General features: G+C 40.9%; 2 protein-coding genes and 1 pseudogene across 2 annotated transcripts in view; 1 reads left to right on the forward strand and 2 right to left on the reverse strand.

The window, feature by feature from the left end:
- Positions 1–673, forward strand: part of LOC134297064 (zinc finger protein RFP-like) — a 34,552-nt gene extending 33,879 nt beyond the window's left edge. The window contains exon 5 of the mRNA XM_062973662.1: positions 3–673. Within this exon, the coding sequence (XP_062829732.1) occupies positions 3–544 (542 nt within the window). The 3' untranslated portion in view covers positions 545–673. The remainder of the gene's footprint in view (positions 1–2) is intronic.
- A 4,578-nt stretch (positions 674–5,251) lies between these two features.
- On the reverse strand, positions 5,252–14,105 carry LOC134297057 (zinc finger protein 883-like; annotated as a pseudogene).
- Positions 14,106–15,173: 1,068 nt separating this feature from the next.
- On the reverse strand, positions 15,174–27,419 carry LOC100558328 (zinc finger protein RFP). The gene is made up of 8 exons (XM_008105719.3): positions 26,904–27,419; positions 24,339–24,434; positions 23,856–24,086; positions 22,282–22,304; positions 20,842–20,960; positions 20,579–20,689; positions 19,540–19,572; positions 15,174–18,060 (listed from the first exon to the last, which is right to left on the reverse strand). Exons 1-8 carry the CDS (start codon positions 27,330–27,332, stop codon positions 17,543–17,545), a joined length of 1,560 nt encoding a protein of 519 aa, XP_008103926.2. The 5' UTR covers positions 27,333–27,419; the 3' UTR covers positions 15,174–17,542.
- Between the last annotated feature and the right edge of the window lie 399 nt (positions 27,420–27,818).

Genomic DNA, 27,818 nt, shown 5'->3' on the forward strand with positions numbered 1-27,818 from the left:
AGCAAATGTGACCTTGGATCCAGACACAGCTCACCCACGAATCATCTTGTCGGAGGATCATAAAAGTATGAGAATGGGATCTATATCACAAGATCTACCCCCAAATCCTAAGAGATTTGACCATTATTTATTTGTGCTGGGACGTGAGGAATTCACAGCAGGCAGATATTTCTGGGAAGTCAAAGTGAGCAGAAGCAATGACTGGGCTCTGGGAGTTGCGAGGAAATCTGTGAGGAGAAAAGGCCAGTTTAAGTGTGGTCCAGAGGAAGGTTTCTGGGTTGCGGGGAACTACAGGGGAGAACATATGGTTCCTGACTTCACTTCCATGAGTAGGTGTGCCAGCACAGTATGGGTGTCTCTGGACTGTCTCGGTGGGCGGGTGGCCTTTTATGATGCAGAAACAACAGATCTCCTCTCTGTTATCTCCGGAGCCCCATTCTCTGAGGAAAGTGTCCATCCATTCTTTTATCTAGGACGAAACAAAAGTGGCTGCTTGGGTCCATTTTCTGGTTTCCTTAGGTCTTCTCTTACAGTCACTTCCTAAAACTGTCAAATCTAACTCAGATATGTTTGCTGCCGCCCCTCGAACTAACTTGATAATTTTATAAAGAAGTTGGAACACTCTGCAACTTGCTTCATACAGAAGCCATAACAGAGTGCAATAAAAAAAGAAATCCTAGCATGTTTTTTTCAGCAAAGATACAAGACAATTATATAAATATAGCCACTGCAACTCCAGTAGCTTTGATTGTCAATCTGCAACAGTTTTTCTTTCTGTTCTCCATGTTTTCAGAACTGTGTAGGTGCAGATCCAAAATCCCATTCTTTTTTAGTAAGAATGATCAAAATTCCCTCCAGGCAGGAAGCGGCCAGGCTTTGAAACTGCAAGGCTATTCAGTGCTAATCAAAGAGGCCAATTGCAACATTCACACTTGCCTCCAACAGACAAGAGTTCTTTCTCCCACCCTGGACACTCCACAGATATATAAATCCCACTTGCCTAGTTGGTTTGTTTTTTTCCATGTCAGGAGTAACTTGAGAAACTGGGTCACTTCTGGTGTGAGAGAATTGGCCGTCTGCAAGGACATTGCCCAGGGGATACTTGGATGCTTTTGATGTTTTTACCATCCTTGTGGGAGGCTTCTCTCATGTTACCGTATAAAGCTGGAGCTGATAGAGGGAGCTCATCCGCACTCTCCCCAGGTTGGATTCGGACTGGCAACCTTCAGGTCAGCAATCCAACCTTCAAGTCATCAGTCCTGCCAGCACAAGGTTTTAACCCACTGCGCCACCAGGGGCTCCTATACTTGCCTAGTTTCCAACAGATCTCACAACCTCTGAGGATGCCTGCCATAGATGCGGACAAAATGTCAGGAAAGAATGCTTCTGGAACATAGCCATACAATCCAGAAAACTCATAGCAATCCAAATCAAAACCATGTACTTAAAATGTAGGCAAAATCTGTATCCAAAGGATCCCAGCAGTTTTGGGTAGACTGTAGGAGAAGTTCCAGTGGAAACACCTCCATTGAATTCCTGCACACTATGCGATTCAACTAGGTGGTCCTTTTGTCTCCTTCAAATTTACTGTCCCAAAGAAGGATTTGAGTCCAGCTAATTCTGGCGATGTTATTCTGAAGGAAGATGACATGGCCGTGTACATATTCATTCTAATTGATTCTGCAAGACCCTGCTTCTCAACTGTGGCTCCTGACCCCAAATTGAGTTCCCTGTTGGGGTCCTGAATTTTTTTTCTGAACATTCCCCATATTATACCATATCATAAACTCTGTTTTGACTTGATGTTAATATTGAAGTACAGTAGAGTCTCGCTCATCCAACATAAAGGGGACGGCAGGACATTGGATACGTGAAAATGTTGGATAATCAGGAGGGCTTAACAAAAAGCCTATTAAACGTCACATTACATTATGATTTTACAACAAGTCTGCCATTTGTTTGTGAGCATGGCTGCACTTGTGTTGTTGGGCATGTTGGCCCACTGTGTGTTGTTGTCTAGAAAAGTAGCTGTGGATCCAGGAGGGAGGCAGACTGCGTTGGAAAGTTGGATGAGCAAAGGTTGGATAAGCAAGACTCTATTGTAACTGAAAGCAAATTAAGACCAATAAAGTCAAGATCAATGTAATGTAACAGTTTTACTGTATTATAGAAATAGCTTTGAGAATGTGGTATGCAATCTTAGTTAAATGGCAATTAACACTTATTTTATTTTAATTCTTTTGCCAGTTATTTGAGAGTTCTGGCTACTTTGCTTCCTGTAAACTGAACTGTTGTTCTTATATTTTATTATGTTGTATTGCTCTGGGCATGGCCCCATGTTAGCCGCCCCGAGTCCCCATTGGGGAGATGGTGGCGGGGTATAAATAAAGTTTTATTATTATTATATTATTATAGTGTATTTGACTTTAAACCGGTTAATTAAATGTAGGCTGTAACATCAAACACTGTGGTTCTCAATGAGGCATTTTAAATCCCCTAAATTGTGTTTTGTTGCAGAATCAACTCAGAATATTATTCTGTATTATGCACATGGCTATTTTGTATCTGCAGCTTTGTTCATTGATTAAACAAATTCAGGCAGACACGACTCTTTTATCCTTAGGTTTTTTCTGGAAGAAAGATAGAATCTAAATTCAATAAACAAATAATTTCTCTTGTTGCTGTCATCTGTCGATACAAAATTTTTATTTTGCACTGTTTCTAGAGAACTCCATGGGACATCTGCGGATTCTATCCCATGTTATGCTCACAATACCCAATAGCATGGTCAGACCTATAAGCAATGTGGTGTAATCTGCTTTTGCAAAACTTGGATGATATATTAGGATTGTGTATATCTTATCTCAGTCATCAAACAAAAAGAAGACTGTAGCCAACTAATCAGAAGAAAAGACATGGGAAGGCAACTATATAGGAACTAGAGATCAGCCTCATATATAAAAATGTATTTGTAATTCCAAAATCAGAATCACACATGTCACAGAATTATTTCTATGGTTATATTAAACAGTGAAGAAATCTAATAGGAATAAAATCAACTCATTTAAAATGTGATGCTGAAGCTGAGTTCTACAAATGATTGACAGACTTGACAAAAAGAGATATGAATGGGTCTAAAAGAAATTCAGTGATTCATTAGAAAAGACAACCTTGCTCAGTATAGTTGAAGGCAGTAGGAAAATAAGAAAGCCATATTACAAGTGGACTGATTCAGGATGCATCTACACAGTAATATTAATGTATCTTGAACAGCAATGGCACACTGCTTTGGAGTCCTAGGATTTGTAGTTGGGTGAAACACCACCAATCTTTGCCAGAGGCTAAAGACCTTGTGAAATGACAACTCCCATGATGCCAGAGCAAGCTCAAGTGTTGAACTGAATTCATTCTACTATGTAGACCTACCCACCACCTATGAAGCCATCGTCTTGAGTTTGCAAGAACAGAGGATGTATCCACACTGTAGAATGAATGGTTTGACCACACTTTTGACTGCTATGGCTCAATAGTTGTAGTTTCACAAGCTCTTTAGCCTTCTCTGCTAAGAGTGCTGGTGCCTCACCAAACTACAGCTCCCTTGATTCCACAGTTTGATCCATGGCAGTTCAAGTGCTGTCAAACTGCATTAATTCTATAGTGTAGATGTACCCTGAGTCTCTACAGGTGTGTCATTTGTAGAGCTAGCTGCCTTGTGTTGAAGTTAAGGCTCCTTCAACACTGCCATATGAATTTCAGATTATCTACTTTGAACTGGATTATACAGCAGTGTAGACTCCTATAATCCAGTTCTAAGAAGATAGTCTGGATTATATGGCAGTGTAGAAAGGATTTAATTTAATTGAAATGTACAATAAATCTGAATAAAAACTTGCTCAGCCTAGTTTGAGATTTCTTTCTCTGTGACAGTGAAGAGGAAAGGAAGAGCAACTAGAAACTCAAATTTTGGTTGAACATTCATAAACATAATTTAGGCATCCAAAGGAAATGGAGGCAGAATGACCATGCCATGCAAACCCAGCACAGCTAAGGGTTCTAGGTTGTATTTATTTCCAGTACTTTGACCATATAATGAGAAGACAGTAATGCTGGGTAAGGCAGAAGACGGCCAGGATGAAAAGAGGAAGACTACATTACAAATGGAGAGATCCAATCCGAGAAGCAACAGCCTTGAGTCTGCAAGATCCAAGCAGGACTTTCGATGATGGGTGACTTGGAGGTCTTTCATTCATAGAATCTCCATAAGTTGAAGTTGACATGATGGCAATTAACCACAACATACTACTATGTACACCAAGGGTTCCCAAACTAAGGCCCGGGGGCCGGATGCGGCCCATCGAAGCTATTTATCCGGTCCCCACGGCACAAGGGCAGAAGGGGGTTGGACTAATGGCCCAAGGGGTCTCTTCTTCTCTTACAATCCTTATTATTATTATTATTATTATTATTATTATTATTATTATTATTATTGACATTGAGGCTGGGTTGCCATCTGTCAAGGGTGCTTTGCTTGTGCTTTTGGTGCACAAAGGCAGAAGGGGATTGGATTCAATGGCCCAAAGGGTCTCTTCCAATCCTGTTTGTTGTTGTTGTTGTTATTATTGTTATTATTATTATTATTATTATTATTATTATTATTATTATTATTATTGACATTGAGACTGGGAGGCCATCTGTTAGGGGTGCTTTGCTTGTGCTTTTGGTGCACAAAGGCAGAAGGGGATTGGACTCAATGACCCAAGGGGTCTCTTCCAACCCTCTTTATTGCTGTTGTTGTTGTTGTTGTTTTTATTATTATTATTATTATTATTATTATTATTATTATTATTATTATTTTATTGTATGACACAGCAAAAAAGATAGATATGCTGGATTTCGTATAACAAAATCACAAATCGAACAGTTCCCAAGTGTCTAGGACTGTGTGGTGTATTTATTATTATGATTATTATTAACATTGAGGCAGGGTGGCCATCTGTCAGGGGTGCTTTGCTTGTGCTTTCGGTGCACAAAAGCAGAAAGAAGTTGGACTTTATTATTATTATTATTATTATTATTATTATTATTATTATTATTAACATTGAGGCTGGGTGGCCATCTGTCAGGGGTGCTTTGCTTGTGCTTTTGGTGCACAAAGGCAGAAGGGGATTGAACTCAATGGCCCAAAGGCTCTCTTCCAACCCTCTTTATTATTATTATTATTATTATTATTATTATTATTATTTATTTATTTATTTATTTATTTATTTTATTGTATGACACAGCAAACAAGATAGATATGCAGGATTTCGTTCACAAAATCACAAGTCGAACACTTCCCAAGTATCTAGGACCGTGTGATGTATTATTATTATTATTATTATTATTATTATTATTATTATTATTATTATTATTATTTATTGCTTGGTGGCCAACTATAGTCCAGCCCTCCAATGGTCCGAAGGATTGTGAACTGGCCCCCAGTTTAAAAAGTTTGGGGACATTTTTGCTACTTCACATGTAGTGTATTTACTCAATGCTTCTCAAACTGAGCATCGCTTCTCTCACAAAATCATAAAATTGGAAGAGGCTACAAGGGCTATTAAGTCCAACCCACTACAGTGCAGGAAAAGTACAATCAAAGATCTGACAGATTCAGCCTCTGCATAAAAGCCTCCAAAGAAGGAGTTTGTATAAACACACTGATGGATTGCCAGGCAAAACATTTCTTACACTACTGGCATTTGGATAATTTATCTCTTGTGTGGGCTTCTTGATGCCTGGAAAGCTGTGAGTTATAAGCAAAATTCTTTCCACACTCTTGACATTTATATGGTCTCTCTCCTGTATGAACTCTCTCATGGCTCAAAAGGGCTGAACTGAAGTAAAAGCATTTTCCACACTTGGGGCATTTGAAAGGTTTTTCTCCTGTATGGACCCTCTGGTGCTTCACAAGGTCAGACCTGTAAGCAAAAGATTTCATGCACTCCTGGCACTTGTATGGCTTCTCCCCTGTGTGGACCCTCTGGTGAGTGACCAGCTCTGAATTGCATGGAAAGCATTTCTCACATTGCTGGCATTTGTAGGGTTTCTCTCCTGTGTGGACCTTCTGGTGCCTGGCAAGTATTGAATTTTGAGCAAAACACCTTCCGCAGTCTTGGCATTTATATGGTTTTTCTCCCGTGTGGACTCTCTGGTGGGTTACAAGTTGGGAACTGCCAGGAAAGCTCTTCCCACACTCCTGGCATTTATAGGGTTTCTCTCCCATGTGGATCCACTGGTGCTTCACAAGGTGTGAATTCTGACCAAAACATTTCCCACACTCTTGGCATTTGTAAGGTTTCTCTCCCGTGTGGACTCTCTTGTGGCTCATAAGGGCTGAAATGAAAGCAACACATTTCCCACATTTCTGGCATTTATAGGGTTTCTCTCCTGTGTGGACTCTCTGGTGTTTCACAAGATCAGACTTGTAAGCAAAGCATTTCTCACACTCCTGGCAAGTATATGGTTTCTCTCCAGTGTGGACTCTCTGGTGGATTATGAGGTTTGAAATACGAGCAAAACACTTCCCACACTCTTGGCATTTGTGGGGTTTCTCCCCTGTATGGACCGTCTGATGCATCACAAGGTGCGAGCCGTGTGCAAAGCATTTCCCACACTCCTGGCATCTGTAGGGTTTCTCTCCTGTGTGGACCCTTCTGTGGATCACAAGGTTTGAGATCCGAGCAAAACATTACCCACATTCTTGGCACTTGTGCGGCTTCTCTCCTGCGTGGATGGTCTGATGCATCACCAGTTGCGAATTGCGGGGAAAACATTTCCCACACTCCTGGCACTTATGGGGTCCTTGTCCTATGTGGACTTTCTGGTGGCTCCCAAGGTGTGAATTGTGAGCAAAGCATTTCCCACACTCTTGGCATTTGTATGGTTTCTCTCCTATGTGGACCTGCTGGTGGTACGTAAGCACCATTTTTTGAGCAAATTGTTTTCTACATACGGCACATGTGTAGGGTTTGTCTTTAGCAGAACGTCCCTCTTTTGCGTGGCTTGGCTCTTGTCTGAGAAGATCTAGTATCACACTTATCTTTGTTTTGGTCCAGGTATCTGCTAGAAAGAAGAATAAAACATATTGAATCCTAAGGCTGAGGAAGTTGGAAAGGATTTAAACAAACTATGAAGATCTTGAAAAAAACCTTTTTTAAAACAGATATGCAAGAGAGAGTGTTTTTCCTCTCTTATAGACATTTGTTGCCTGCTTTGGAGGATTTATCCTCTAAGTGAAGGCACTTATATTTTGTATTATGACATACTTTACAGAGGAGCTTGCTTATACAGAGGACACACATTTAGCCATAAAGGAATTATAAAACAAAATACCTGCCCCTTTTTAAAATGAAGTAAATGTATAAAGTAACAGCAGGTGGAATCAACACACTGGTGTCTTGAGACGATAAAGGCGGCCACCAATCTGTAAACACTGATATGTGAACTGCACACTGTGGCTGGATCTACAATGCCATATATTCCAGTTTATCTGCTTTGAACTGGATTATTTGAGTCTACACTGCTGTATAATCCAGTTCAAATTAGATAATCTGGATTCAGAAAGAGGATTATATGGCAGTGCAGATAGGATCTGTATTTGTTATGCTCTGGAATCGGAAAAAGCTAAGGATTGCAGGGCTGTGGGTTCAACTCCATTTTCTCCCATATTTCAATCCTTTAAAATGTACTTGGAGACTCCGGTGGTTCAGTGTGTTAAAGCGTTGACCGAAAGGTCCCAGGTTCAAATCCGGGGAGCGGAGTGAGCACCCAATGTTAAGCTCCAGCTTCTGCCAACCTAGCAGTTCAAAAACATGCAAATGTGAGTAGATCAATAAGTACGACTCCGGCGGGAAGGTAACGGCGTTCCATGCAGTCATGCCGGCCACATGACCTTGGAGGTAGACAATGCTGGCTCTTTGGCTTAGAAATGGAGATGAGCACCAAACCCCAGAGTCGGACACAACTGGACTTAACGTCTTGAGAAACCTTTACCTTTACCTAAAATGTACTTTGTATACAAGATTTGTAAATATTGGTAAATTTATCCAAAACTAATTGAAATGTAGTTCATATTTGTCCCAGTCACATTAAAAAAAATATTCCCAGCATGACAAAAATCAAGTGGACACACAAAGACACATCACAGTTCAGTGCTAACACAGTTGAATACGCTGGTTGAACATCCCTTATCTGCAATTCCAAAATTTGAAATACAGTACTCCAAAATCAAAATTGTCCACATGTGTAGTGATATCTTTTGCTTTCTGCTGGTTCAAAGTACACTTCCTTGATTTCATGCACAAATGTATTAAAAATAGTGTGTACAACACGAACTACAAGGTATGTGTATAAGGCGTTTATAACACATCAATGCATTTCGTGTTTACGTTGTGTTCCATCTTCAAGACATTCCATTATGAACAAACAGGCATTCCAAAATCTTGAAAAAATCCAAAATCGTTCTGATTCCAAGCATTTTGACAAAAGGATCCTCATTATTCAACCTTTATAGAGATTGAAAGAAAGGTATTAAACGGCCAAGCATACAATTCCCAAACTGCCCTTTAGGGAACCCGTTCCTTGAGAGATAAAATATCTCCCATCCTCAAGGTCAAAGCTTCTGAGTGGAGGGACAGGTCATCTCCCTGACATACCGAAGACAAGCTGCTGTTTAGAAAAGTTAATACTCTGGCATGGAAAATTCATGCATAATCTGACTCAGTCAGCCTCTAGTGATGCAAACTGCCCCATTACCTGGCTGGCTGCTAGCAATACTTCCGCAATCTTCAGATCCCCGGTTGCCTGGCTCCCCTTCTTCCTCCTCCTTTACTACAATCTCAGGAAATCCTAAAGGTAGGGAAAGAGGCAAGAACAGCAATCACAGTTGCTTGCAAAAATACTATCATAAAAGGGGTTCTGACACATTTTAAGCAAAATTACACGCAACTGAATTAGTCACATACTCTTCTCTCAATGCCTCTTGTTGAAGAAGAAAAGCATACCAAGGCCCCTTCTACACTGCCATATAAAATCCAAATTATTGGCTTTAAACTGGATTATATGGCAGTATAGACTCATATAATCCAGTTCAAAGTAAATAACGTGGATTATTTGTTTTTTATAATCTGGATTATATGGCAGTGTAGAAGGGGCCTCAGTAAAAATATGTTTCCTCCCAAGTAGATGCTTATGGATTAAAGTACTATTTTACACATTTATACCCAAACAGAGGTTCTAGTGAGGATGATTCTACACAAGAAAACAAAACTACTCTTGTTGTTGTGAGTTTTCTGGGCTGTATGGCCATGTTCCAGAGGTATTCTCTCCTGCTGTTACGCCCACATCTTTGACAGGTATCCTCAGAGGTTGTGAAGTCAAGGTGGCCTATTGGCAACATTCATGCTGGCCTCAAACAGACAAGTTTTTTTTCCTCGCACCTTGGACCTTCCACTGATATATAAACCCCACTTGCCTAGTTTGCAACAGACCCCACAACCTCTGAGGATGCCTCCATAGATGTGGATGAAACGTCAGGAGAGAATGCTTCTAGAACATGGCCATACAGCTCGGAAAATTCACAGTAACCCAGTGATTCCAGCCATGAAAGCCTTCAAAAACACAAAGCTACTCTTCTCGTGTGTTGCATTAATCAGCTACAAATCCACCTGTTAATACCATCATCTTTTTTGCCAAGTTGTCTGGAATAATATGATGGAGGGATTTGTTGACAGTTTCACCTTTACAGTATCAGAATCCAGTAATTCTTGTAGTCCATACATCACCTAAACTTGTCCCTGGGAAGATTTCAGATTCCTGCTGTTGAAGGTCATCTAGCTGCTCTTCTTTTTCCAGTTTCCCAGTTATTTCATCAAAGCCTGGTTATGAGATGTGGGGTAAGAAAACATTCTGGCCCACAAAAGTAAAGAAATGGATTTGCTAAGACATAGTTAGAAAAATGTGCAATTCCTATGATTTCCATTCCTCCTGAGAGAAGAAAGTAGAAGATGCCTTATTTAAAATGATGTGAGGTTAGTGAATAACCTGAAAACATACACATGGACAGATTTTCCCCTCTTCTTCAGATCGATCATATTTTCCTCACAAGGAGGTGTATTAAATAGATGGGAAAATGTAAATTCAAGTAAGTTAAATTCATAGATTAGACGGTTTTTAGGGTTTGGAAGCAACACTGTCCTGCGTGGGATTTTGGTGACCCACATCAGTTTCCACAGACATATCAAATTAAAAACAAACAGGCTTATTTATTTATTTACTATATTTATATTCCACTCTTATCACCCCAAAGGGGACTCATGCTACTACTAAATTCTAGGATATACTACTACTAAGGGTGTGTGGGGGGATTGGTGAAGATTTCTATCAAAGAAAAAAATATGAGCTACATAAACATATGGTCACATGGTACTAGCAAAACACTTTCCCCAACCTAGGCCTTCCTTGTGAAAGACTATACTTCACCTGAGTCAGTTCTTGGGAAGGTCTCTTGTTGATGGAAGACACCTGGTTTTATGTCTTCTTCTTCTTCCAGCTTGACAACAATGTTCAGGAACCCTGAACAGGGAAAAGAAGGAAGAAAATGGAGCTGGGAGTCATCCTTCCAACCCAAAAAAGAGGAAAAACGATTGTATATACTCATGTATACGTCAAAAATGACCTTGAAAAAAACAGATTGACATATCTATGGGTCAGTGTAAGTACCATACATTGACTCGAATAAAAAGAGGAACAATTTCCTTCTCAGAATAGAATGGTGAAAAGTGACTCTAAAAGAAACATTGAACCCTTCTACTCTTCAGAAGACATGAGACTGATTTATCTATATATATAAAAGAGTGATGGCATCATGGCGACCCACAAAACAACAAAACTACAGGCACCCCAACCTCGAAATTTGACAACACAACCCATCATCCACGCCTCTAGGTTGATACAACAAAAAGAAAAGAAAAATAAAGTCCCAATTAGAGAGAGAGGAATAATTGCTTTTATCCAGTTGTTGCCAGTTAGAAGGCTAAGCTCCTCCAACTTGGTCTCCTAGCAACCCAAAAAATAATAATAAAAAACACTAAAAAAATAATACAATAAAATACTATAATAACAGAAAATAACTAAAAATAATACAAGAAAATAATAAAATATAATAAATAAAAATATAACTTACAATAAAATTAATTTTAAAAATGCAAATAATGTCAAATAAAAATTACACAACAATTTTTAACCAATACCACCACCACTTTGCCACAGCAACGCGTGGCCGGGCACAGCTAGTACATTATAATTTTGTAATAAATCCCTAGAGCTGGATGTAAGTAATGTAGCTCTCCAAATACTGCAGGATGAGTGTTGGTAAACTGTTGCCTTCACAACAAATATATTGGTTTGGGAGAACTGTCTACATCAGTCATGGGCAAACTTTGGCCCTCCAGGTGTTTTGGACTTCAACTCCCACAATTCCTAACAGCCTACCGGCTGTCAGGAATTGTAGAATTTGAAGTCCAAAACAGCTGGAGGGCTGAAGTTTGCCCATGCCTAGTCCAGATACCGAGTCCCGGTGGCACAGTGTGTTAAAGCGCTGAGCTGCTGAACTTGCAGACCGAAAGGTCCTAGGTTCAAATCCCGGAAGCGGAGTGAGCGCCCGCTGTTGCTCCAGCTTCTGCCAACCTAGCAGTTCGAAAACATGCAAATGTGCATAGATCAATAGGTACCACTCCGGCGGGAAGGTAACGGCATTCCATGCAGTCATGCCGGCCACGTGACCTTGGAGGTGTCTACGGACAACGCCGGCTCTTCGGCTTAGAAATGGAGATGAGCACCAACCCCCAGAGTCAGACATGACTGGACTTCACGTCAGGGGAAACCTTTACGTTTACTAGTCCAGATACTGTACACCAAATGACAAAGATTTGGACATGTATGGAGCAAAAATAACCACAAGGAAGGGCCCTTAGAAGTTCACTTTCTCACCTGAGCTGGCCCCTGGTATGATATGAGAATCTTCCTGATTTAGACCGCATGGTTTTTCTTCTTCTTCCTGCTTGACTGCCATGTCCAGAAAAGCTAATCTGGAAAATAGGATAAGAAAATGGGGCTCAGAAGGACAGAATTTTCCCATGTACAGTAGGTGCCAATGCAGGTTTGTGCACTGGACTACAACTTTGGAGATCAGGTATCCTGTGAAAACTGAGTGAGCCAAACACTCTTAGCTTCAGAAAACCTGTGACAGGGTTGTCATAATTCAAAACAACTTGAATGCAAACAGAAGTAAACAACAGTTCCCGTATGAGCCTGGGAGGAGAAACCAGGCTCAACATTTATTTATTTTATTCACTTCACTTGTATACTGCTTGTCTCACCCTGGATGGGGGACTCAAAGCGGTTTCCAAACATATTATGGCAAAATTCAATGCCTACACAACAATAATAAAGATGTATTACTTTAGATTGAAGGATATCCAAGTAATGATCAAAAATGTATTATAGTAAGCAGAGAAAATGATACAAACAGTCAATTCAGTCTATGTAGAAAAACGGGCAACTACAAAACCCAACATTCAGGCATGAGTGTGTGTGTGTATGCAGAATCATATATACATGGGATACACTACACGGCAGAATGAATGCAGTTTGGCACCCTTTTATCTGTTGTACTTTAGTGAGGAACCAGTACACTTTGGCAGAGAGACTTTATAAAACTGCATGGTTTCATATCATTGAGGCATGGCAACTGAAGTGGTATCAAACTGCATCAATTCTATAGTGTAGAAGATGCAACCTCAGATACAGTTTTCCCAAATCACCTGCAAAAGGGGTCTCCCTTTGCAGCCCCTTTTTTCTCCCTTTCTTACAAAGACAAGGATGCAATACATTAACGCCCTTCCAGAAATGGTTCCTTTGTTATTTTCTGCCTCTCCTTTTTGCAAATCCTCCTCCTGCTTTTCCACCCCAGCCCCAGGGCTGCCTCCCCATCCTCTACCTCTAATCTGGAACACAGTCTCCTTCCAAGGTGGTAATATCCCACAGCCTTTCCTCTTCTTCTCTAATCTTGCTTTTATTAAAATGGAAATGCAATCAACTCTGCTTCTACTTCCCGTCATGTGAGTGAAGCCATCCCAGGCTCCTGGCAAAAGAAAGGAAAGACCCAACTAATCTATAAGGATGTCTCCAAAATACAGGTGCATGCTGGCTGTACCACACTGTACAATAAATGCAGTTTGGCAACACTTTTAATTGCCATGGCTCCATGCTATGAAAGTTGTAGTTCTGGGAGACCCCAGCAGTCTTCGGCATAGAAGCTAAAAACCTTGCAAGACTACAACTTCCAGGATTTCATGACATTGGGCCATGGCAGTGAAAGTGATGTCAAACTGCATTCATACAGAGTGGATTCACTCATTTTGGAAAGGTTTTCCCCTCAAAGGAATAAAAGATCCCCACAGTATTTAATAGTGAATGTAATGTTTTAAATGTTTAATGTGTATTAATTTTAAATTTAATTGATTTTAAGTCTCTGTTTCTATGTATTTGAAGGCATCTAATGGTTGCCATATGTAAGCCGCTTTGAGTCCCCTTCGGGGTAGGAAAAAGCAAAGTAGAAATCAGGTAAATAAATAAATCAATAGACACGTCAGTGTGTCAAAATTAACAGAAAAACTTCAAAAGAGAAGTTTGCACCTTCAAGAAGGCGAACAATGCATGCAGAGCAGATAATTTGAACCGCTGGCCTAAAATGATAGTTTAAGGTGGAACGTTTAACTCTGAGCTAGAGTGCATCTGCACTGTAGAATAAATGCAGTTTGATGCCACTAGAACTTGTCATGGTTTATAAAGGCACTGCACTGTGTGTGTGATAACTGGAAAATGAAGTGCATGAAGCCGATTGGCGGAGCCTGCAAAGACCTGGGGACTGATTTGATATTGTTTCTGTTCCACTGCTGCAACACTAGTTTGGGCAAGTTTCATTTCAGTGCTGACTGAGTACGTAATGCTGGAAAAGGGAGCGGTGTACTCAGAGAGGCTTGCTATTTTTGAGGCCTGTTTGCTGGTGAAGAAGCAGGACTGCATTCTTCTCTGACTGTTTATGACTGTAGACTTCTGTAAGCAATTAGAGGGCTCATTGTGAACACTACTTTTTTTGATCTCTTGGAATTAGTAAAGTTCTTGTATTTTTCTTCTGTAAACCTCAGTGGTAAGTTATTGTTCTGTGGGTGACTCTGGATCGTGGGCACACGTAAGAGCATCCACTTATCATCATGAATGCCCAATAGATCTGCCATGGCTGAATGCTATAGAATCACAGGATTTGTAGTTTTGCAAGGTCTTTCTCCTTCTCTGCCTAAAAGTGTTGGTCCCTCCCCAAACTACAACTCCTATCACTCGATAGCATCGGAAAGTTGGGAGTGGTGTCAATATGTATTCATTCTACAGTATAGCTGCACCCTAAATCATTCTTATAACATTTGTTCTTCAATACAAATTTATTTATTTATTTGCAATATTTATTAGGATTGTGTGTTTGGTGCAGATGTTCATTGAATTCAGATCTAATTCGGAAGTGTAGCACATTTGAAGCGAGTGCTGACCCGCCTGCTCGCTGCCTTCCCCCCCCCCCCCCCCCCCGCCCAATATTAAGAATTTGAATCAAAAGGAGCCTTCAATTCTTAAGCCTCGGGTGTCTTTGGATGTAGCTGTGGTCAAGCCCTGCTGAGAGGCAAAGCCAAACTGTTGGCTGACGGAAGAGGGAAGGGAAGGCGGAGATTGCATCATACATTAGTGTTTGGGAATTAGGAAGTGTTTAGGAATCATTTCTCAAGGTCAACTTAAATGGCAAAAAAGTAACACCCGAGGCCCCTTCTACACTGCCCTATAAAATCCAGATTATCTTCTTTGAACTAGAGTAAATGGCAGTGAAGACTAAGCGAATCCAGATCAAATCAGATAATACGGATTATCTGCTTTGATAATCTGGATTATATGACGGTGCAGAAGGGCCCTGAGACAAAAACAAAATAGGTCTGAGGCTGTACCAACTTTGGCTGATGTAGAAGCCAGTGAAGTTTTAACAGCTTGTATAAAGTATAGTATGTTGTGCATTTTGGATACTCAAGAAAAAATATTGGATCATTTATTGGCTCAATCACTTGAAATGAAATCCACCTCAGCTTTCAAATCCACAGAGGACTGCAAAGAAAGATTTTCAAAACAGTAGCAGGGCAAGTGGGAACAACTGCAGCAGAATCAGATTGGAAAGGGAGGGGCCGTGCTGTGGCGCAGGCTGGTAAACAGCTGCTGCAATAAATCACTCTGACCATGAGGTCATGAGTTTGAGGCCAGCCTGTGGTGGGGTGGGCACCCGTCAATTAAAAATAAAATATAGCCCATGCTTGTTGCTGACCTAGCAACCCGAAAGATAGTTGCATCTATCAAGTAGGAAATAAGGTACCACTTATAAAAGTGGGGAGGCAAGTTTAACTAATTTACAATGTTGGAATGAGGAAGTGAGGAAATGCCATCAGAGTGGATGATGAAGCAGCTGCTCCCCCCGGTGGCCAGAATCAAACATCCCCTCAGGAGAAGGTTAAAATTGCCTCTGCGTCTGTCTGTCTGTTGTCTCTGTCTCGGTTCGATGTGTTTATGGGCATTGAATGTTTGCCCTATATGTACATAATGTGATCCGCCCCGAGTCCCCTTCGGGGTGAGAAGGGTGGAATATAAATACTGTATTATTATTATTATTATTATTATTATTATTATTATTATTATTATTATCCTATCAGCAAGTATAGGAATTAATTGGATTCCTGGGCAGCAAAGGAGAGAAGGACAGAAGGGCAGAAGCAGAGCCCATGACTTTTCATGGTCACTGGTGTTATAATGCATGAGTATTGGGGAAGGAGAACAGGGAGAACCAACCCATAAGGATGGAAGGTCGCCTCACTCACTGCCCATGACATTACGGTCATCCCTCCACATATGCAAGTTTGACTTTTGTGTATTTGATTTTTCATGGATTTCATTAAAATGTTCTCTCTAGGGTTCTTTAGTTCCTCCAGTGTATTCCCATGGTTAGCATTCTGTACTCATGCTGACAGGGCCATAACCAGAAACAAATTTCGGAAGGGGGGGGGGGGGGTTGAATTTTTTTTTTAACAAATCATGAAAAGTAGTTCCATGATGCAAAACAATTTAGAAATCGGGCTCCATTGGAGTCCACGGTTTATGCAGAATTCTTCTCCCACACTACAGTTCAAATTTCTTCTGATCAGCTTTCTTCACCATCCAGCTTTATTTACCACGCTTATATTCTGCCCTTCTCAACCCCGAAGGGGACTCAGGGCAGCCTTACAAAGGCAACAACTGGATGCTGCATATAAAATACATTGGTAAATAGAAGCATTAAAAACCAACCATTCAAAACATATTAAAACATCAATTAAAATCGCATATGATGGCACAGACAATACTAACTTTACTATACAGTGATATATCTTTACATTTTGGTATGTTGTGTGATTTCAGCTTCTGAAAGAACTGCACGTTCAGGGGCCTGGTGTGTCTAGCTTCTCAGAAGGCCGAATGAGACATAGATAGCTCAAAGGAAAAATCAAGGCCTTATTCTCAATGGGCAGAGAGGATGTCAGTGGAAAATGCATTCCAAAGACTGACATACTGCAATTGTGAATAAGGAGCATATTTATTATATTTTGACAGTTATTCAAGTCTATGCGCTGATTCACAAACTGTCTGGCTAGGAACTGTTCCTTGACTGGTCCAGGATTCCATCCAATGTCATTGCTGGTAGTACTGACTGGGGGAAAACTTTAATAAACTGTCATTGGTTATTTTGAAGAGTCTGTCAATTTATTGATTCACGTGTGAGGGGTGCCATCAGAAAAGAATGTGGTGTGACAAATCGATAATGCGTTTAATATTCAGACTCCGGTGGATACAATGGTGTAAGTCCAGATAAACAATGGGTGCTTTAAGGTGCTAGCCATCTCAATGAGTGTACAAGGATAGGTCTGTCTGGGGGCATGGGAGAGGAAATGTTCTCTTTCTCTGATCCTCCCCTACTATCCAGCCATGTTTTGCTACCCAATCAAAAAGAAATGTGTTAAAAGGGAAGACTTTAGTGAAAGGAAAACTACTTCTTTCATCAATTAGTTACTATGTGGGTTCCTCATACACATGTAAATACAAAGAAATTTGTAAACTCTTTTAATTTGTGACCTAAAGCTGCAAACCTTGTTTGTTTTAGGAGTCACGAAAGAACTTAGGAAAGCACCATAGAGTAACTGAGGCACACTTGTTTGGCTGCTTTACTCAACGAAGGCTAATTCCTAACTGTTTTAGTTTTCATATCACACTGAAAAATACGAATTCCCTAAAGGGAAAAGGGAAACTTCTCCAACAAATCCTTGGCTTTTGGGTTAATCAGCTTGCTTCAGAGATGAAGGCTCATGATGGCAACTTGTCGGCCTTAAGAAGAGATTCTGAGGTGGCCTTCTAGGAACACCCGAAAAAAGGGCAGAATGGGCTGTCCTCCAAAACACATTCCAACGAACTCAAAGAGAAAGTCTCCTGTGTCCGCATTATAAAAGGCAACCTGGTTTTCCGCACAGCTCAGAAACACTCGGATCTTCCTCAACTTCTCATTCAGGTTCAGGAGAGGATTGTCAGGTGGGATGCAGGCCTTATACTCACCTTCTGACTTTTCCACCGCACATATCCCGCTTCCAGGACTAATAATTACAGGACCTTTTCTCCTTACAGACTTTCTGGCAACTCCCACAGCCCAACGTTCCTCACTTCCTACAGAAACATCCCAGAAATATCTGCCTGCAGAGAATTCCTCACGCCCCAGCACAAAGGAAGACAGGTTAAATCTGCCAGGATTCTCCGGCAGGTCTTGATACTTCTTGTCCCATCTTACACATTTAAGGTCTTCAGACAAGACGAGTCGAGGGAAAGCTGTGTCTCGATCAAGAGTAACATTCACTATAGAGATTTGCAGAGAGAAAATAAGGAAATGAAAGAAAAGCAAAATCATCTGGAGCATCAATGTTCTGAACTTTAACAACTCCTTCCCCCAAAATCATGTTCCTCTAACAAATCAGGAGGGTTTTCATGGGCAATGGTTCGGGATTGATTGGGATGAATAGCTTTTCAGTCAGTACTGAATTCCTGCACCTTCCCAGTAAACTAAACACTACATTTTGGGTATATTCACCTTGGAGAAGAGAAGACAATAGGCTTGTTTATCTGGGCATTAGAACCCAAACTCACCATGATTTGGATTCTGGCTGTTTTCACAATGTTCCTCAACTGATATTGTGGGTTAAACCAAGTAGATCTGGTTCTGCTCTGCTTTTAAGGGATGCTTTGAAATGTGCTTAAAATTCTGAACTATCCCATGGCTTTGGAACAGCTGGATCAGGTCTGATTTGGTTGGGACTACTGCCCACATGGAGCACCACCACCAACGTCACTACCGTCACTGCTTCCATATAGCTGCTGAGATTTGGGTCCTAAATTGACTATCCAAAAAAAGATGTCCATGTCACCAAGAAGATGGTGGGAAGATCAACTCTCTCCTTGTTCCTGGTCTTACAGATGCTTCTGGTGATGTCAGAACAGGGCACCTCTGATGGAGCTCTGTGGTTGGCTAGGAGAAGCAACACCATGGGCATGCTCTGTCCCACTTTCCTTGTGGCAATGACAGCAGGGAAAATGTGATGGTGGTGGCACCCCATGTGGTCATGAAACCGGTTTGGAAGCAGTGACAGAAATATGAAGAGTGAGAAGATGATTGCAATCCCAGTCTGGTTGGGCCATGTAGACTTCAATCCGCCACTGCAGTGGGATTGGACTGGTTACAGATTTACTAGCCAGTGCACATGAATGCTATCTTTAAACAACTGAAAAGATGTCAAGTAGATGATGAAACGAACTCTGTTTTCCTGATTCACATTACAAGAAAACAGGTTCTATTTAAGCATTAGAAAAAGCTTCTTGACTGTAAAAAAACAATGGATAGACTGTCTCAGGGATGGACGTGCGCTCTCTTCAATGCTATGAAATCATGGGGGTTTTAGTTTTATAAGAACTTTGGTCTTTTCTACCAAAAAATGCTGGTGCCTCACCAAACTACAATTCTCAGGATTCCATAGCATTGAGCCATGGCAGGTGTTGTCAAATTGCATTAATTCTATAGTGTAGTTGCACTCTTGGAAAACATTCGTGGCTAGAAAGAAGGAAGCTGCACAGGAGCAGAGATCTATATTCTGCTCCACCCACCACCTGGACTGTTATTTCAGAACCAATCCATGACCCAAATCTACACCAACTAGAATCAGAAACTTAGTCATAGTTATTTAGAACCCTCTTAAAGCAACCTACTCAAAAAAACACAGGCAACCAAGTTTCTGCCCAGTTCCCCACTCCTTATGAAGATGAAGTCTTGCTTTGTAGATTTACCTTTCTTTGGTGGAGGCCCAGATAAGAGGACATCTGAAAAGAATGGATGTACAAAATGTAAGCACCTGATCAACCTAACAAATTTTGCGATAGAAGTGTCAGATCCTAACAAAGTAAACTGGTACTCCTTCATTTCAACCAGAAAATTTATGGAACGTGTCATCTATCTAGGACAGTGGTTCTCAACCTGTGGGTCCCCAGATGTTTTGGCCTTCAACTCCCAAAAATCCTAACAGCTGGTAAACTGAGCTAGGAATTGGATCTGGTCTGATTCTGACCATCTGCTCTCCAAATGAGACACCCCACCACCATCAAATGTTCCCTGCACTATGCCAGCCTATGCCACCACTGTCACTGATCTCAGCCAGCCACAAAATACTATGCAGCCTCTTGGCCATTATGAGCAACCCATTCTGACGTCAACAGAAGCACCTGTACAAACAGGAGCAGCATTGGAAGATTAGTTCCTTTCTGCTTCTTGGTCTCCACTGATGTCAGAATGGGGAGCTGACGTGGAAATCTGCGGCCCCTTCCACACAGCTGAATATAATCCCACATTGTCTACTTTGAACTGGGATATATGGCAGTGTGGACTCAGATAACCCAGTTCAAAGCAGTCATTGTGGGATTTGATATTCTGGGTTATATGGCTGTGTGGAAGAGCCCGCGACTGGCTAAGGATGGAGACAGAGAAAGTGAGGAGACAAGCTAGAAGAGCTCATGAAGTCTCAGACTGACTAGATTGTGTGAATGCCAATGTGGCACCATCAAGAGTTCAGAGGTATGTGTGTGGCTATCTCTAGAGCCAACTGGGAGCATTTCAGCCCCACATTTCTGCTTTAGAGAGGCCATGTGTTTACCAGCCAGTGTCAACTCACTCTGCAGTGAGTTGAGATTCCAAAATTGCACCTAGATACCCATCCAGTATAGCCTATTTCAGAGCACACATTCTCAAATACTTTTTCCAACCAAACTTAGGAAAGAATGAAGTCCTCCCCTTGCCCTGGTCCAGACATGATAATTTTATTGTGTAATTTACCTTCCCATCTTCTTGGAAATTGACGCTGGGCCCTGATGCCAGTGCTTTCAGACCGAAACTCTGCCATGTTTCCTGCTACTTCTTCCATCTTTTTTCTTTCTAGAAAGAGGTCTGAAAAGAAGGAAAATACCAAACAGTAGTAGAATGCCATTTCACCCATTGTGCTTGGAGCCTTCTGCTTGGAAAGATCCTAGTTTCACATTTAGTTCCCAAAAGGACAGCAACAGAGCTTGGCTAAAATCCTTGCAGCTGTCTTTCCTTACCTTCAAATTTCTTCAGGGCACCCTCTAGAAAGGGGTTCATATCACGCATATTTGAGATCTTCAGTTTCATTGCAGATGGGATGAACACAACACTACAAAATGTCCCTCTCTTCTCAGTTCTGTTGAAGATAAATAATCTTAGTTTACTATCCAGAATTCCTGAGTAGGACACATCCAATACAATGTAGGAGAGGAGATTGCAAAATGTTTAGAGACAAAAGCAGATTCTGAAAGATTACTAGGACCCAAAACTGAAATATCAGATAGAAAAAATGTATCTCTATATCTTCCCAATGCAGTGGTTCCCAAATGCTTTTTGACCAGGGACCACTTGACCAAGGAACGCTTTGACCAGGGACCACTCTCCAATATTAGTACCAAAAGGGTTACAAATCAGGTTTTGGTCAACTTTAGATTTGGTTTGGTTGTTTGGGTTGCTGATTCAGAAAACTGCATTGGATAGACCACATTAGCTCTAGTTTCTGATACAGAACATATGCCATCCAGTAGTTGCCATCTGCTCGCCCACAGAAAACCATATTTAATAATCTAAAGCTATGTGGTCTATGGAGCCCCCAGTGGTGCAGCATGTTAAAGCACTGAGCTTCTGAACTTTCTGACCGAAAGGTTGGCAGTTTGAATCCGGAGAGTGGGGTGAGCTCCCGCTGCTAGCCCCAGTTTCTGCCAACCTAGCAGTTCGAAAACATGCAAATGTAAGTAGATCAATAGGTACCGCTCCAGTGGGAAAGGAACGGCGCTCCATGCAGTCATGCCGGCCACATGACCTTGGAGGTGTCTACGGACAACGCCGGCTCTTCGGCTTAGAAATGGAGATGAGCACCACCCTCCAGAGTTGGACACAATTAGACTTAATGTCAGGGGAAAACCTTTACCTTTACTTATGGTCTATCCAATGCAATTTTCTGAATCAGTACCCCAAATAACCCCAGGAACAGACCCTGGTGCCAATTTTCCTCGCATATCTTGTGGACCTTATTTTAGTTGGGAACCACTGTACTAATGTCTAATATTTACTTCATATGGCACTATTTTGCTCAGAGTTTCTCTATCCATTCTTCTCTTCATCTGCTACTTCTTGGAAGGTGCAGACAAACAATTAAATACAGTTACATCCCATTGCAGATATTCCCAGAGAGAGGAAACAGGAAATGGCTATCTTTGGCAATATCCAAATGTCTCATACAGTCTCTATTTTGATCATTCTAACAGCACACCTTTAGGTAAAATTGTTACTATGCATTCACTCAAAGCCACTGATCCAAGATGGGAAAAGCAGAGTGCTTGTTTTCAAAGAGAGGACACTGGTACAATGGGGTTCTTGTAGCTGTATGCCTTCCAAGTTGTTTCTGGCCTACAGCAACCCTAGCATAGGGTTTTCATTGCAAGATTTTTTTTGGTACCATAAAGAGATCTACTTACTTCTTCAAGATCCTTCCAATATCCTGGAAAGGAAAAAAAAGAGAAATAAGAGAATTCAGTGCTTGCCAGTCTGAAGATGACAGTGGATGATGGTCCCCTTTCATATTCAGATGATGCCTAGCAACCTTAACTCAAGGTTGAGGGTGGGTAGGAACTCTTCAAAGTGAGGTCAAATTATTGCCTTAATGGATTGTTTAGAAACCTTCATGTTTCCATTTAGCAGCAAATTGGAACATTTCTAACTTTTGCATGTATGATCGTGAAAGCTGAATGGTAAAAAAAAAAAAGCCACACTGAAGAAAATCAATTAATTGATTAACATACAAAACAGCCCTTTTTCTATTTAAAGCAACTCAGCTGAGAACTGGATATTTGAGTTGGTGTAAATTTTAGGGGTTATGCAGATATTTGATCTGGATCAGGATCTTGACCTCTTTTTAACAGCTTGTTTATTTTACCTTAGGTTGTAATGTGGGTTGTATGCTGTATGTGTTAAATGTGTTTGTTTGTTTTTTTAAATATGGCCAATAGTCTAATCAATAAGACATATTCATAATTGAAATGCGGTGCTGGAGAGTTTTTAGGATAGCATGGACACCTAGAAAAACAAATAAAAAGGTCTTAAAACAAACCAAGCTGGTGCCCTCCCTAGAAAGCAAGCTGGCTGTTGTACCTTGGATCTATCAAAGGATCATCATAAGTTGGAGTTGACTTGATGGCAGTTAACAAAAACAACATTTTTTTATAATTATAAATATTTATGTTTATCCCATTTTTTAATTTATTTTTTATTTTATTTTTACTTTTTGATACATCATAACAATTAACTATTTTTGCCATACATAACTTATTTCAGTATACATTGTTCCAAAGGTAACTATTTCTTAAATGACATTTTAAACAATCCTTAGAAATGTAGCACCCTCCACCCCCACCCTCCCCCCAAAAACAACAAATTATAATTTGCAGTCAGCCCTCCAAATTTGGAACACAAAACCACTGTGCACGTGAAATACATTTTTTGAATCTGAGAGAACACCTCTCTAGTAATATCTGGACTCTCCAGCATGATTCTATGGTTATCTTCAAGTAAGGAGACATGATAGCCATGTATAAATATGTGAAAGGGATAAATAAATATAAGTAAGGAAGAGAGAGCAGGCTTGTTTTCTTCTGCCCTTGAAACTCGGAGCAATGGGTTAAAATTACAGGAAAGGAGATTCCACCTGAACATTAGGAAGAACTTCCTGGCCATATAAGCTGTTCACCAGTGGAACTCTCTGCCTCGGAGTGTGGTGGAAGCTCCTTCCTTGGAAATTTTTAAACAGAGGCTGGGTGGTCGTCTGTCAGGGATACTTTCATTGTGCTTTCCTGCAAGGCAGGGGATTAGACTAGATGGCCCATGTGGTCTCCTCCAACTCTATTATTCTATGATTCTATGATTTTAAATGATAAAGTTATAAGAAACTGCAGTTGACATACAGTACTTAGCTTCCCATTTGGAAAAGAAAGTCACAAGGTGGTTGAGAGCCACCTTTTCAGAGGAGACTGGATGAAGCCTCTTGCCATCTTACCCGCAGGGATTCACTAGCCTCCTGATGAAGTTTCTCCTCCATCTCTTGGATGAGACTCCCAAGGAATGAGATTTCCCTGGAAAACCTGGCTAGATGCTCCTTCCTTTTTCTTATAATTTCTTTCTCTATCTCTTCCATCTGGACCAGCAGACGCTTCTCCTGATCTTCCAGAAAGTGATGCAACTCTCTGAACGCAGACATTACTTTTTCCCTCTCTACTTCTGTTTCATTCTGCAAACAGAAAAAGAGCATGCCTCTTTAAGGAATATAGTCTGTTTTGGCAAAATTAGGCTATAAAAAACTGTAGAAAGGCCACCATTTCACAGAAATCACATTAGTATTTGGAAGGGAAGGCACCTCTTGAAGACTGAGCATTGACCACTCTCAATAACAGAGCCTCTCAATAACAGTTTTCTGGAGATCAAGCAATTTACTATCACAGCTTTTTATTGCTTTTCCAGATCATACTTTTAGGATACTTACAAGCAGATCTTGGCTCTCTTTTTCTATGGCTGCTTTTGATGCCAGAAATTTCTCTTTGTCCTCTTTCAGATTCTTCAGGCAATTGCAGATTTGATCCTGAAAGGAAGGGGAAAGCATGTTAGTTACTTTAAAGAAAAAGAAGCTGAACAACAGCCTCTGTTTTTGTTTGTCTGCATTTTACTCCCATGGAGAACGTAATACTTGATGCAGATAGGATGGATTTACACTGTAGAATTATTCCCATTTGATATCACTTTAATGGCTATGATTAAATGCCATGGAATCTTTGGAGATATGGTTTTACAAGGTCTTTCACCTTTTCTGCCCAAAAGTGCTGGTGCCTTGACAAACTACAACTCCCAGTGGGTCCTGGGTATCCACTCAGGTTTGATTTCAGGATCCCTCATGGATTCCAAACTGTGTGGATGCTCAAGTCCCACAATATACAAAGACATAGCAAAACAATGCCCCTTGTATAAATTGGCCAGAAATTCAAAAAGTGCTGGAAGTTTTCCCACTAATATTTTCAAGTTCTGACTGGTTGAATCTGAGGTCCCAAGTAAAAATGTACATTCTTCTCCAATTGCTATTTTTATAAGAATAGAAACATTCACCAGAATCTAAGTAATAATTACTAACATGGATGGAGCAGAAACAACTACCTGGTGCAGGTTCTTGCTGTGTAAAAGAACGCATTGGGAAAAACTCTGCAAAAGCTACTTGACTAGGAAGGTGCCTTTGAAGTATTGATACATCGTCAGTCAATGCTGGAGTAGGAGTAATAATTATGAAAATTTCAAGAATGAAGTAAAACATTTAAGGGGAGTGAAACAAGATGCCACAGTTTGGGCATCCTTTATCTAGAATTCCAATGTACTCCAAAATTTACATATGGATCACTGAGCCTTTGTTTTCTGGTGATTACACAAACTTTGTTTCATGCTCAAAATTATTTAAAACATTGTGTATCAAATTGGGGGTACATGAAACATAATTGAATTTTCTGTTTTGACATGGGTCTCATCTGCAAAATATCTCATTATGCTTTTGCGTGCTTTTAAGTCATTTGCAACTTATGAGACTTTTATCATGGGGTTTTCTGGAGCAGAGAAAATGTGACCAGTGGGTTTCCATGGCTGAAAGGGGAACAACATTGTTGAGATAATGCAGTTTGACCCAACTGTAACTGCCATGGCTTACAGTTTTATAAGGTCTTTAGTTTTCTCTGCCAAAGAGTACTGGTTTATCTCTAAACTACAACTCCCAGGATTCCACAGCGTAGCAATGAGCCACAGCAATTCAACTGGGGTCAGGACTCCTCACCAAACTACAACTCTCATGAAACCACAGCATCAAGCCACAAAAGTTCAAGTGGTGCCAAGCTGCATTCTTTCAATAGTGGAAATGCACCCAATATATTCTTTCTGCATTTATTTTGTAAGCTTTACATTTTATTCTCGTTTCAAAGTAATGACTCCCAGTTTGATCCTGACTGGGTGTGCATCTATACTGTAGAATGAATGTAATTTGACATGACTTTAAATGCCATGGCTCAGTTCTCTGGAAACCTGAGAACTGTAATTTTACAAGGTCTTTAGCATTTTCTGCCCAAAAAGTGCTGGTGTCCCATCAAACTACAACTTCCAGGATTTCACAGCATTCAGCCACTTCAGTTCAAGTACAGTAGAATCTCACTTATCCAACCTTCACTTATCTAACGTTCTGGATTATCCAACGCAGTCTGCCTGCTGCCAGGATCCACAGCTGTTTCTCTAGACAGCAAGGACTGAACTTTTTACAGATTTAACTTCCAACAATGTTGTTACAGCAAGTTCATTTTATGCAGTTTTATCTTTATTTGTAGTCAATTTGTTAGCAGCCAATGTTTTTATAGTCAATGTTTTCAATACATTGCGATGTTTTGGTGCTAAATTTGTAAATACAGTAATTACTACATAACGCTACCATGTATTCAACTGCTTTTTCTGTCAATTTGTTGTAAACATTATGTTTTGGTGCTTAATTTGTAAAATCATAATGTAATTTGACATTTAATAGACTTTTCCTTTATCCCTCCTTATTATCCAACATTTTTGCTTATCCAACGTTCTGCCGGCCTGTTTGCGTTGGATAAATGAGACTCTACTGTGCTGACAAATTGCAATGATTCAATAGTGTTGATGTACCCCATATACTTCTATGTTTCATACCCCTCGATTTGATTCTGACTAGGGGTATTAAATATACATCAATTTAACAATGTATTAATTCGCATTTTAAATGCACCATGGGACAATTGCAGTTTTTCAACCCCCAAGACACAGAATCGTGGATTTGGAAGGGACCCTGAGAGCCATCCAGTCCAATCCCATTCTGCCAGGCAGGAAGGCACCATCCAAGTGATCCCAATAGATGATCATCCAGTTTCTGTTTCAAAGCCCTCCAGAGAAGGAGCCTCCACCACATCAGCCAAAGAAAGTGTCTTGAAAGCAGAACTCCAGTTCTGTCTTACTGATTTTTTAAAAACAGAAAGAATGTGGAAGAGTTTCCCCAGCCAATCCTGACCTGGTATTCCTGGGCAGCCTCCTGCAGAGGAATGACCGTGTGCTCTCGGTGCTCCTTGGCCCGGTCGCAGACCACGCAGATGGGCCTCTGGTGCTCCTTGCAGAAGAACTTGAAGGGCTCCTGGTGCTCCCCACACACTCCCCCCATTGCCCCTGCCCCCCTGGGCCCCTGAAGGCTGAGTTTCTTGGTGATTTCCACAAAGTTGGCCAGCGGCCGGTTGGGGATGACATCCCTGCTCTGGAGGGTGAGCCTGCACTGGGGGCAGAAGGCCTCTTTCTCCGAGTCCCCCCACCAGCGGCCCAGGCAGGCCCGGCAGAAGTTGTGCCCACACTCGGCGAGGGTCACCGGATCCCTGAAATAGTCCAGGCAAACTGAGCAAGTGGCTTCCTCGCACAAGTCCTGCACAGAACCTCCGGAGACACCGGCCATGGTTTCCTCTTTCTGGAAAACAAGAGCAGTGCAAGTTAGTTTCACTTTCCAGGAACATGGCTGGATTGCACACTTCCTGTAAATGACTCAGAGGAGATCAGCTGTCCAAACATTGCCAAGCTCTGACCAAAATTGGAATGCACTTTGTCAAAAGTGGGAGGAGGGTTGAGCACAACTATGTGGAAGTTATATTGCAGCAAGATCATAACTTAAGGTTTGTTTTACACAATTGTCTCCTTTTTTGGACAGATGACATTTTAAAACTTTCACAATTTTACATTTTATAGTCCATATCCACAGATTTGGCATCCAGATTCTACCCTGCACAGCTTTAAATATATTTTTATTCAATTCATACATGCATATTGTTATAGTAGAGCTTGTGATTAACATTACAAACAGTAGTATGGGTGCCAGAAGGGGGGAAAGGGTTACTGGGGAGCAGGAATCTGATGATGAGCAGCAGAGAAAGAGGATCCGGGACAT

This window comes from Anolis carolinensis, chromosome 2, assembly GCF_035594765.1.
Source record: "Anolis carolinensis isolate JA03-04 chromosome 2, rAnoCar3.1.pri, whole genome shotgun sequence".
NCBI lineage: Eukaryota > Metazoa > Chordata > Lepidosauria > Squamata > Dactyloidae > Anolis > Anolis carolinensis.

Coding starts and splice junctions, on each gene's coding strand:
- LOC100558328 (XM_008105719.3), bottom strand. CDS start 27,332: ATGGCCGGTGTCTCCGGAGGTTCTGTGCAGGACTTGTGCGAGGAAGCC. Junction 24,435..26,903: donor AGGCTGCCCAGGAATACCAG/GTCAGGATTGGC, acceptor CCTTCCTTTCAG/GATCAAATCTGCAATTGCCT. Junction 20,961..22,281: donor ATTGGAAGGATCTTGAAGAA/GTAAGTAGATCT, acceptor TATCTTCAACAG/AACTGAGAAGAGAGGGACAT.